Source organism: Oncorhynchus clarkii, chromosome 23 (assembly GCF_045791955.1).
Source record: "Oncorhynchus clarkii lewisi isolate Uvic-CL-2024 chromosome 23, UVic_Ocla_1.0, whole genome shotgun sequence".
In the NCBI taxonomy this organism is placed as follows: domain Eukaryota; kingdom Metazoa; phylum Chordata; class Actinopteri; order Salmoniformes; family Salmonidae; genus Oncorhynchus; species Oncorhynchus clarkii.
This window is the reverse complement of record NC_092169.1, coordinates 29,620,634-29,633,489: the sequence shown is the minus strand read 5'-3', so window position 1 is coordinate 29,633,489 and position 12,856 is coordinate 29,620,634. Positions and strand designations below refer to the sequence as shown.

General features: G+C 43.3%; 1 protein-coding gene across 3 annotated transcripts in view; it reads right to left on the bottom strand.

Annotated features, from left to right (window-relative positions):
* LOC139381395 (ring finger protein 157) overlaps window positions 1-12,856 on the bottom strand; it is a 35,152-nt gene that overhangs the window by 20,610 nt on the left and 1,686 nt on the right. For all 3 annotated transcript variants that reach the window (XM_071124895.1, XM_071124892.1, XM_071124893.1), the window contains exons 2-10: window positions 11,136-11,254; window positions 7,441-7,529; window positions 7,032-7,181; window positions 6,607-6,724; window positions 6,325-6,435; window positions 5,897-5,944; window positions 5,603-5,674; window positions 3,406-3,565; window positions 3,064-3,176 (exon numbers count right to left, since the gene is read on the bottom strand). In XM_071124895.1, the coding sequence (XP_070980996.1) occupies window positions 3,064-3,176; window positions 3,406-3,565; window positions 5,603-5,674; window positions 5,897-5,944; window positions 6,325-6,435; window positions 6,607-6,724; window positions 7,032-7,181; window positions 7,441-7,529; window positions 11,136-11,254 (980 nt within the window). The remainder of the gene's footprint in view (window positions 1-3,063; window positions 3,177-3,405; window positions 3,566-5,602; window positions 5,675-5,896; window positions 5,945-6,324; window positions 6,436-6,606; window positions 6,725-7,031; window positions 7,182-7,440; window positions 7,530-11,135; window positions 11,255-12,856) is intronic.

The following is a 12,856-nucleotide window of genomic DNA, read 5'->3' as shown; positions in this document are numbered from 1 at the left end:
TACTTACTTTTGTCTCCCAGCATCTGTCCTTACAAAATGCTGACACCAATGTTGGAAGCATCAGGGAGTTTGTTTTGTTTTTTGTTTTGGTTGGTGCTGTCGGGTCCAGGTGCCGCTGCCGAAGGAACCGGGGGTGCAGCCGATTCGTCAGGCTCCTACCCCTCACCCGCCTCGTCATGCTCCCACGCCTCAGCGGGCTCGGCAGGCTCCCATCCCGCATCATGCCTCAGCCGGCTAGTCGGGCTCCCACGCCTCAGCCGGCTCGTCGGGCTTTCACGCCGCAGTTGGCTCGTCGGGCTCCCACGCCTCTGCCAGCCAGTCAGGCTTCCACGCCTCCGCTGACTCGTCCGGCCCCCACGCCTCGACCGGACCGCCAGGCTCGCCCAGGTTGGACGCCGGGTGGCGCCCCTAGAAGGGGGAGTACGGTCACTCCTGCTCCCCTTTCTGGCGCTCAAGGGTGCCAGGCTGTCCATCATTACGCACACCTGTCACCCTCATTATGCGCATCATTGCTTCATTGGACTCACCTGGTGCCACGGATCTCTCCGTAACTTTTATTACGCACACCTGTCCCCTATTCCCACTGATTAGTACTTGTATAAGTGTGCCCTTTGTTTTCCATTGGGCTGTCGTTTATTGTTACTATGTCCGTTGGTGCGTGTGAGTACCTGTGCTGTGTGTTTTGGCTTATTTGCTTTTTTTTGTGGATTGTGCAGATGATTACAGGTCTCGTGTTAATCATTGTGTTATTTATTTGAGGTACTCCTCACTCTTTAGTTTTGGGTTTCTACCCTGTGTTTTGTTACGTGTTTGTATGGTATTTGTCCCCGTGCCTTTACACAGGACACCGTACTTTGGGCTTAATTTAAATAAAATATTACGTATTCCTGTGCCTGTCTCCCGAATCTCTTCATACCAACGTGACACCTGGACTCTTCACTTTGTTGATTGCCCCCTCTATATCTGTCTGCTCCTCTGTTTGTTCCCCATGTCAGCATTAATGTAGTTTTGTTGTCCCTGTCCGTGTTTTGTTTCATGTTCGTTATTTATTAAATGTTCACTCCCTCTACTTCCTTCTCGTCTCCCAGCGTCTGTCCTTACACAACCCTATTGAGATGGTTTGGGATGAGTTGGACTGCAGAATGAAGAAAAAGCAGCCAACAAGTGCTCAGCATATGTGGGAACTCCTTCAAGACTGTTGGAAAAGCATTCCAGGTGAAGCTGGTTGAGAGAATGCCAAGAGTGTGCAAAGCTGTCATCAAGGCAAAGGGTGGCTACTTTGAAGAATCTCAAGTATATTTTTATTTGTTTAACACTTTTTTGGTTATTACATGATTCCATATGTGTTATTTCATAGTTGTGATGTCTTCACTATTATTCTACAATGTAGAAAATAGTAAAAATAAAGAAAAACACTTGAATGAGTAGTTGTGTCCAAACGTTTGGATGTTACTGTATGTATATACACTGCTCAAAAAAATAAAGGGAACACATCCTAGATCTGAATGAATGAAATATTCTTATTAAATACTTTTTTCTTTACATAGTTGAATGTGCTGACAACAAAATCACACAAAATTATCAATGGAAATCAAATTTATCAACCCATGGAGGTCTGGATTTGGAGTCACACTCAAAATTAAAGTGGAAAACCACACTACAGGCTGATCCATCTTTGATGTAATGTCCTTAAAACAAGTCAAAATGAGGCTCAGTAGTGTGTGTGGCCTCCACGTGCCTGTATGACCTCCCTACAATACCTGGGCATGCTCCTGATGAGGTGGCGGATGAATCTCCTCCCAGAACTGGACTAAAGCATCCGCCAACTCCTGGACAGTCTGTGGTGCAACGTGGCGTTGGTGGATGGCGTGAGACATGATGTCCCAGATGTGCTCAATTGGATTCAGGTCTGGGGAACGGGCGGGCCAGTCCATAGCATCAATGCCTTCCTCTTGTAGGAACTGCTGACACACTCCAGCCACATGAGGTCTAGCATTGTCTTGCATTAGGAGGAACCCAGGGCCAACCGCACCAGCATATGGTCTCACAAGGGGTCTGAGGATCTCAACTCGGTACCTAATGACAGTCAGGCTACCTCTGGCGAGCACATGGAGGGCTGTGCGGCCCCCCAAAGAAATGCCACCCCACACCATGACTGACCCACCGCCAAACCGGTCATGCTGGAGGATGTTGCAGGCAGCAGAACGTTCTCCACGGCGTCTCCAGACTCTGTCACGTCTGTCACATGTGCTCAGTGTGAACCTGCTTTCATCTGTGAAGAGCACAGGGCGCCAGTGGTGAATTTGCCAATCTTGGTGTTCTCTGGCAAATGCCAAACGTCCTGCACGGTGTTGGGCTGTAAGCACAACCCCCACCTGTGGACGTCGGGCCCTCATACCACCCTCATGGAGTCTGTTTCTGACCGTTTGACCAGACACATGCACATTTGTGGCCTGCTGGAGGTTATTTTGCAGGGCTCTGGCAGTGCTCCTCCTGCTCCTCCTTGCACAAAGGCAGAGGTAGCAGTCCTGCTGCTGAGTTGTTTCCCTCCTACGGCCTCCTCCAAGTCTCCTGATGTACTGGCCTGTCTCCTGGTAGCGCCTCCATGCTCTGGACACTACGCTGACAGACACAGCAAACCTTCTTGCCACAGCTCGCATTGATGTCCCATCCTGGATGAGCTGCACTACCTGAGTCACTTGTGTGGGTTGTAGACTCCGTCTCATGCTACCACTAGAGTGAAAGCACCGCCAACATTCAAAAGTGACCAAAACATCAGCCAGGAAGCATAGGAACTGAGAAGTGGTCTGTGGTTATCACCTGCAGAACCACTCCTTTATTGGGGGTGTCTTGCTAATTGCCTATAATTTCCACCTGTTGTCTATTCCATTTGCACAACAGCATGTGAAATTTATTGTCAATCAGTGTTGCTTCCTAAGTGGACAGTTTGATTTCACAGAAGTGTGATTGACTTGGAGTTACATTGGGTTGTTTAAGTGTTCCCTTTATTTTTTTGAGCAGTATATATAATTTTTTAAAAGTGAGTGTATGCGTACATATTACCGAGTGTTCCTCTGAGTCAGAGGTCTGGCAGGTGATGACGGGGTTAAATCTGGCAGGAGAGAGAGGACTCAGCTTCTTCTTCATGGCTCGGATCTGCAGCAGCGCCCGGAACGCTGAAGATGCATTATAACATGCTTAAGTATTGATGTGAAGGTCTTATGCAGCATTATGGACTCACACAGTCTGCAGATAGGGCAGCAGTTAGCCTGATAACTGAGCATGTATTACTGTAGGTATTGCTATGAAGGTCCTAAGCATCTAAAAACTATTGCTATGAAGGTATTAGGAATGCCAACATATGGCTTACAAAGGTCTTATGTAGCATCATAGACATAAACTCACGCAGTCTGCAGATGGGGCAGCAGTTGGCCTGGTAGCGGAGTGTGTCTGCGCAGGCATTGCAGAGACACAGGTGTCTGCAGGGCAGGATGAGTGTGTCGCGGACATCCGACAGACACACCACACACTCCGCACTGTTATCACTGATCTCATCATCCACAACCTGGGGCCAACATAGTCAATCATTCAATCAATACATAAATCAATCAATACATAATTTACATTCACAAAGCAGTATGGTAGCTTGAGCAAGCAATATTGTAAAAATAATTAAATTCCTTTGCATATTCATAGGAAACAACTTTGCCAGCATTATCATGTCATAAAATAGCCAGATGGAAATGTCATTAGCTAGCAAAGTTTGTCAAAAATAGCTAGCAATGCTAACGTTAGCTAGCTAAAATCCAGTGGCCTCAGCTCAATCTTAGCAAGCTAGCTAATGTTATACTGCATATAAAGTCAATCTGGAGACATCAAAATGATGACAAAGGGGTTTCCTACTAGTTATTTGCCTTCCTTTGAATGTCATTGTATTTCAAAGCCATTGTAATGCACTTTTGATGAAATCTTCTTCAGCGCTAATTGACAATGTATTGAGTAGAATGCTCAGTCCAAAACTAATGTTCAAAGCAATATTGTGACGAAACATGCAACTTATGAATACTCTAACCAATTCTACAGAGAGTGATTTGGAAAGTTTTTAACAAAAAGCATTGTGATCACTACACTGTAACGTAAAACTGTAAATTATACGGTAATTTTGGGTATAATCAACAGTAAAATACTCTGAAACGTTTTAGTGCAGCATACTGTAAATTATGGTGCATTGTGGGAAAATGTTGTGGAATTGCTGTATTTCGATTGGTACTCTAATTCTACCCCACAGAAGACAGTACTGTACCATATCTTTGGAATGACAAAAATCTTTTGACCACTAGTGGATACATGATATAGTTTCTGGCTCATTAACATATTTTGAGGGGCACCTTGTAAGAGGCTATATTTATTGCACCCGTGAGAGAGAATGCAGTTCGAATTGAACTCCTATGTGGTTATAATGTCCCATCTAATGGTATAGGGGGAAGAGTTACAGGGTTTGTTGAGTGGTGGTGTCCTGTCCTCCCAGGCTGTTGGTCTGGTGTAGGACCAGATATAATTAAATTAGGGTGGTGGGTTTTTAATGATGGTAGGGTAAGTTTTTTCCTTATTTTGTGTCATAAAGTATAATGAATTTATACACCTGTCCTGTTGGTGGTGGTAATGAGAAGAAGAATAAGGGCATGGGTTCCCAAACTTTTTCACTTAGGCCCAGCACTGGGGAACATCCCACCCCCCTGTGCTGGTGTGTGCCAAGTCTATTTCTATGGGCACAAGCACTGTTCTTGACTCAAGTTGTTCACATCCCTCTTTAATTTTCTTATAATGCTACACATTTTGCCATGTCTAATGTGTATTCGTGTGATATTTGAGTGACAGGAACATTACTACAAAATCGATGGCCTACAAAAACTAGCTAAAAAGCGTTAGCTGACATGGGCTAGTTGATCGGAACATTTCTGACAAGTTATAAATAGCTCTCTAAGGTATGCAATGACTGACATGATAAGAGGAAAACTGATGATGCACAACTCATGAGTATGATGCACCCCCGAATCCCCCTGCCGCCCCCTCGCCCCTCCTAGGGGGTACGCCCCACAGTTTAGGAACCACTGGTATAGGGGAAAAATTGGAGTGGCAACAAGTCTTAAACCTTAAATGGTTGAGCATTTTGCCATGTCCTTTTGGTCTGTTTTGCCCTGTAGTCACTACCAGTTTGGAAGCCTTTGTGAATGTCTCTAGAAGTGCAAGTGATATAAACACCAAATATTCATGAATAAACCTGCTGTAATGTGTAAACACTTCACCTAGCAGCCAATCTGCTTGCACCAATCCCTTGTAATTACAGTAAAATACTGTGAAAAGCAAACTCCTCCCCTCTGTTCATTCATTAATTTATTCCGATGTACTTCTTTTTTACAGTAAGATAAGGTCAATTTTACAGTATTGTACTGTGCTTTGATATCCTATTTATATTACAGTAGGTGAACTGTAATATGACACATCATTTCACTTGCCACTGAGCTGCCTGTAAGCTACTGTCAAATTCACAGGAACCCCTTTACAGTGTAGTCCCTAAACAACCAAATGCTCAGCTGTGTACCTTTGATTCTTGGCTGTTGTACTTGTTCTCGATGCCGTAGATCTCCTGAAGAAGGTAACTCACTCCATCTACCTGGAGAGGACAGGAAACATGTTGGGGATGAGAGAGAAGGTTTCAGTATAAAACATAGCAGGAATGATAGTGAAAGGGGGAGCGAGAGATTGGAAGAGAGAGGGGAAAGAGAGGTAAGCAAGGCAGGAAAAAGGGATGGTAAGGTACAGTTCAGAGTGAGATGAGATGAGATGAGAGCAGGAGGAGAGAGAGAAGAGGAGAACTTGGTGGAAACAAACTCACCACTTGTTTCTGCTTCAGAGGTTTGACACAGTAGCTTCCGTCCATGTGCTGTGGAACAAACAGTAGATACTTAGCCAATGCTTATACCAATCCAGTCCCACTGGACAAAGACATCAGTTCAACGTCTAGTTTTGATTTACATTTTATTGGGTTGTCAACTAAAATGAATTCAACGTGAAATCAACATAAAATTGAACCACGTCACTGGGTTTTAAAAGTTGAATGAAAAAAATACAAACATTCCCCAAATTCCTTTACGTTGATGACACCACTCAGTTTATTTATGTGTTGAAATTATGTGGAAACAACATTCATTCAACCAGTTTATGCCCAGTGGGATGCTTTTAAATCCAGAGTCAACTGCATCTCAAAACATGATAGACAAACTTTAAATTAATTGAACACACATCCGACTCCAAGCTCCTTACCTTTTCAAAGGTAGCCAGGAGGACATGGGAGTGACCCATGTGATCTTCCCCCTCGTCTACTGTCGCTTGAATGACCATGGGAAACACATCCTTATCCATGTCAAACAACAACTTTTAAGACGGAGGGAGAGAGAGAGAGAGAGAGAGAGAGGGAGAGAAAGAGGGTGGAGGAAGAGAGAAAAGAGGGAGATAAAGATAGGTTATGCACTGAAACACACACACACATACTTCCTACTAATATGAATAAACACACTCACACGCTCACACACACACAGCCCATACCTCCTCATCGGCCCACTCTGACAGGTTGACGGAGTGCGAAGGCAGACAGAACTGCTGACAGACTCCTCTCTTAAAGTGCACCATTTCTGACTGGAGAGAGCTGTCCTGGGGAAGGTAACTATAGGAGATACACACTCTTAGAAAAAGAAGATGATATCTAGAACCTTAAAGTGTTCTTTAGCTGTCCCCATCAAATAACCCTTTGAAGAACCCTTTTTGGATGCAGGTAGAACGCTTATGGTTCCAGGTAGAACACTTTTGGGTTCCAAGTATAACCTATTCTACATGTTACCCAAAAGGGTTCTACCTGGAACCAAAAATAGTTATCCTATGGGGACAGAGGAACAACCCCTTTGGAAGCCTTTTTTTCTCAGAGTGCAGAAAGATAAACACACAAGCATGCACACACACACACACAGACTTACATTGGCACTCCGTTGTGGAACTCCTCTATAGCTTGATAGTAGATGGTGATGGCCACCTGTGTGTCAGCATCGAAGGTGAACTCTATGTTGTAACAGGCTTTGCTTTTCCCTGCCACTTCCTCCCCTGGCAGCTTCAGGCCGTCAATACACCTGCCATACCACACCGAAACACAGCTAGCATCATCTACACACCGTTACAATTAGCATAGTAAGAGTAAAGGGAGTAATCACAGGACCCAGAACAAAGCTTGCGAAAGCCTCAGGCCAGCTACTCGACTACTCGGTTCTGGGGGGATAAGTGGAGATGTTGGACTAGTGCAATAAAACACAGACTAAGCATAACTGAAATAATAATAGTAAAAGGGCTATAAATTACAAATCAATTGTGTGTTTTGTGAGAGATACTCACCGTACAAGCCTCAGCGTATCCTTACGGATGTTTATAAGGCTTCGTAGCGTCTTCACTGGCTCCTGAGGTGGCGGGGCTGCATAGGGGAACTGTAAAGGAACCAAACACAAAAGGTCACATCAACAACAATATCAACAACAACAAAAGGGTCACATGATCTGATTTACTAATCCCCAAGCCCTTAATCAGTTGAATCAGGTGTGTTGGTGCTGGAAAGCTTGCACACTATCTGCACACCCTATCTGCATACCCACTTAAAACATTAGATATCTTTTCTTTACACAATTGTTTTACTGTACTTTGCACAATCTTTGCACAAACCATGTTTTTGTTGCTGACTCTGTGTAAGAAGAAAGTTGAGTGGGTCTAAAAATGTTTTTTTATGTCAGACGCTTAACTATTTCATTGACATTATTCTTTATTCTTACTGGCACTGATCTTCTTGATACCGGGCTATTAATTTTTTTTTTTTTAAGTGCGGTGATCTGGATCTGTGGTTGTTATACTGTACCTGTTTTAGAATAATACACTTACTGTGCACTTAAGTCATTTTGGATAAGAGTCTGCTAAATGGCTGAATGCACTGTAAAAATGTGTATAGAAGAACCTTTGAAACCTGCCGTCTAGTAGGAATGGAGGATGTGGTTAGATACCTCCACACCCCTCTTTTGGGACTAAGGGGAGGTGTGTGTGTGTGTGTGTGTGTGTGTGTGTGTGTGTGTGTGTGTGTGTGTGTGTGTGTGTGTGTGTGTGTGTGTGTGTGTGTGTGTGTGGTTTACAGGAAAGGCTCCTGATGGGCCCAGATGTGTTATTATACTGAATACTGTGCCATTCATTAAAACACACACACACCAGGAAAATTCTGCTATGGGATCTGTAGAGTAGGAACGATAAGGCTGTTTTTCAGTACAGGGAAGACACACACATTCATGCACACACTCACATAAACACTCCCTTCCCTCTCTCTTTGCAGTCTATGACTTTATTACAGCAGTCAACTGCTGTTAAATCCCCAATATATTAGGCCTGAGTGTTTATAGCTGTCGAGGTCCAGCCACACACACGGGCACACATAATGTAGGCTATACATATCTAGTGCAGGGGGACTAGACCTACGCTGCAGATCACAGTTAACAACTCAGGGACAGATGAGAGAAATGTACTGAGTGGGGTAGGGAGATGTGGTTCTGCATTGCCATCTGCTTAGGGAGGGCAGTATGACTTATATAGCAGGATATGACTGAGAGAGAGAGAGAGAGAGAGAGAGAGAGAGAGAGAGAGAGAGAGAGAGAGAGAGAGAGAGAGAGAGAGAGCGTTTGAACTGCTTTGGCTGTAAGCTATTATGACCCCACTCCTGAAAGTTAAGATCCTCTGGAGCATGGATGTGCTTTCTGTTCCCCTCATAAGAATATAGTTGAACGGCCCTGTCATAGCCCTTCTATGGATAGCCTTTCCACTCCCTATTTAATCTTGCGACTGACTGAGTTCGAACCAGGTCGAACCAGGTCTTCTGTCAGTCCACTATGTTAGCCCATATGGATTAGTTCAGGAAGCGAACAGAAGTCTTAAAATCTCCAGCAAGGTTCATCGAACCCCCTCGGCTACAATTCAACCCCCTTTGACCTCCCACTCAGAGATCACAGCACCAATATAACTGACTGGGTTCTAAATCAGGCCTACTGCACAACAACACTTACAGTGGTAGACAGAAGCAGAAGGATCTGTGCACCCCATTTAATGGAGTGCAACAGAGGTGGTTTGGTGATCCGTCCATGTGATGAGTAGTCTCGTAAATACCAGACTGATTATCACGTGTAGTGAACCATTCATGTAAGCTCGGGGGATTAGGCCGCTCGCAAGGCTATGAGATGAGCAACCTTGGCTGAGACATGTAGACGTGTTAGTTTGGCTAATGAGGGTCTAACCCAGGTCTCCTGTGCACCAGATAATGCAACTTTTCAGGTCTTTCAGACAAGTTACTCATCACATGAATGTGGTTACCGAACTACATAAGCGACACCTGGAGGGGGTGGAGACAATCACAAGGACAGGTGAAACAGATCAGGGCGTGACAAAACGAAGTCAAAGGACCAATGTTTAGGGTTTTAGCTCAACAGGCTAACACATTCTTAAGCTAGTCAGTCACATGTTAACCTTATAATATCTACAATAAATCAGCCCATTCCGGCCCATTCTTTACCTTGAGGCCCCCATACCGGCCCTTTTCCTCCAGGCCTCTGAAGACTTGCATTAGTGTAGCAGATGGGGATCCGTGAAACTCACTCCTCAGCCTGAAGTGTCGCCCCTTGCGCAATTGAAGAAGGCCTTTTTTAATAGTAGGATGAGTTGGAATGCTTCAGGAGGGTGTTTTCGAGGAAGAAGTCCTTAGTTCGAGTCTATATATGAGCTGAATAAGGGGGAAGCAGTACTTGTTAAGCAAGCTGCATGCCGTCCTTTACCTGAACTTCCTGAACGTATCCCTCCCTATAGGCTTTAGCTAAGTGTACTAACACAATCTTGTGAGATACAGGAGACCTAGTTCAAACCCAGATCAAAGTTAAATAGGGAGTGGAAAGGCTATCATTAGAAGGGCTATGACAGGGCATTTAAACTATATTCTAATGGGGGTCAAATTTAGTTTTTGTGTGAAACTCTCTTCTAATGCATCCTGCCATCATCATAGAGGGAAACAGAAGGCATGTCCATGTTCCGGAGAGTCTTAGCTTTCAGGAATGGGGTCATAGTAGTTCATAGCCAAAACATTTCAAATGCTCGAGCCAAATTCATTGGAAGAGCATTTATTCAACATGCCACATTGGCTTCAGAAACCGCCATCAGTTTCTGTTTACCAAAGGAAACGTTTGATTCTATGTGCTGTTCTCTACCTTTCCTGGCTGGTAAAGTACCAGGTGTTGTCTCTGGTTTTGAACCTGAATTTAAAGAACTGAATTTGAAAACTGCATCTGAATGCATCTGAGAAGTTGAATGTATGAAACTCTGATAAACTTGAAATTATAGTTTATAAACTTAATACACAGACAATGAATGCAATATCTACCATAATGAAATTGAACAGGCCTATATAAATATATATAAATGAATTTGAATATTCAATTAAATGTATATATAATTTTTAAATGAATGCAATATTCATTCAATTCCACTTCAATTCATGAAATACAAGTTCAATTTACAAATTCAATTATTAAATTTGTACATTACAAATTTAAAAACATGACATTTAAATTAAATTTCCTAGTACAAATTCAAAATGATTAAATTAAAATACAATTCCTGTTGTCACTGACATCGCTCCATACCACACCCCCAGTCACAGAATTCTATGGTATTCCCCATGTCCATACAGCAGAGATGATGAGAATTGCGATCGGAGGTATTTGGAACAAAACCTAACGCCCAAATGGGACCCTATTATCTATATTGTGCAATACTTATAAACAGGACCCATAGGGCCCATAATTAGACAGACAGTATTGTAGCTGGAGACTTAGAAGCTAGTGTAGTGTAGTGTAGTGTAGTGTAGTGTACTGTACTGTACTGTACTGTAGTGTACTGTAGAGTACTGCAGTGTACTGTGTAGTGTAGTGCAGTGTAATGTAGTGTAGTGTATTGTACTGTACGGTACTGTGTAGAGTCCTGTGTAGTGTAGTGTAGTGTACTGTGACAATCCGTACCACCACTGGTCTGGTTCCCAGAAAGTTGAGGTCAGTGTTCTCTCCAAACAGGTATCCCTCGGGGTGGGTGGAGTCAAACTTCTCCCCGCCCATGATGAAGTGGCTGGCAAAGTAACTTCCTGTGGGGAACAGGAAGAGGAATTGAGCAAACCTGATCCTAAAGATTCCACCTCCTCATATACACAGAAGCCCAATTCTGTTTCTCCCCTTTTACATGAACAGAGGACAGTTACAGGAGCTCATTGAGCTAGGTCAAGGTGTTCCAACCCTGGTTCCGGGGAATAGGTTGAGTAGACATTGCCTCTAACCACTGATCTTAGATCAGAAATATCTTAACCACATATTTTAGAAAATATGCATATAATACATCCTCCAAATGCAACGTCTGCCTACACCCATTGTCTCAATTATTTATTTTTATTTTTAATTCCCTCAAACACCAAATTAGGGTTAGCCAATCATTTGATTTCCATCAGTTTCGTGGGAATATGCATTTAGATATTCTTGAATGATCTCAGCCTACAGTGTAGGCCTAACCAGTGGCGGGCGCTGATTGGCTGAATACCCATGGTGGATGGGAGTTGTCAAGAAAGCATTAGGACAGAAATATGATGCCAAGTTTTCGAACTACCAGTAGTTTATTTTAGAAGATGTATAAAGCAATCTGTGCATTTGAACAGCAGCATGAATACTCATATTTCACTTTTGGATGTCATAAACCGAAATAACATTTCTGCACATGCTGCCACTGTTTTGAACAGATTAGAACATACTATTTACCATTTAGAAAGAGCAGCCAGCTCATGAACGCATGCAGATGCAATAAATGAAAACACATTATCTTACTGGGAATAGCTAACACAATATCACAAAGCATGATGCGCTAGCCAGTTCACTTTCATTCTGAAATAACTTCATATTTCCAAGTTAGAACGATATTAGTTTAGATAGACTTGAAATTGCTGCTTATCAAAGGTGGATAACTAGTTAATTTCACCCAGAAAATGTACCAAACTACTCTCAATGTTTCTCAAAATTACTGCAGCTCGCTAATTAATTTGATCATGCTTTGTGATTACACCCGGTTTTATGCTGTTTTAATCCACACAACACGTCGCCCTGTCACCTACAATAGAACATGATGAACACCATGGCATGGTAGAAACAATCAAATTGGCCAGCCACAGTCATGCTTTTGTAACGGATGTGAAACGGCTAGTTTAGTTAGCGGTGGTGCGCGCTAAATAGCGTTTCAATCGGTGACGTCACTTGCTCTGAGACCTTGAAGTAGTGGTTCCCCTTGCACTGCAAGGGCCGAGGCTTTTGTGGAGCGATGGGTAAACGATGCTTCGTGGGTGACTGTTGTTGATGTGTGCAGAGGGTCCCTGGTTCGCGCCCGGGTATGGGCGAGGGGACGGTCTAAAGTTATACTGTTACACTTTTTTGTCCTACCAGATCAGCGATGCGATGAGAAGGTTCTAGCTTGTGCAACCCTCTGTCATTCAACTCTTCAACTGTTACACTTTTTTGTCCTACCAGATCAGCGATGAGAAGGTTCTAGCTTGTGCATCCCTCTGTCATTCAACTCTTGTTGGATGTAGATATCCAGTTTATCAGGTCCCAGACTCCCATAACTGTTATGATGATTTATTTACAAGTTAATTACAATTAGCTTTTTGCTTTAGCGCCATCTGTAGCTGAATGAGCAGATCTAGTTTCAT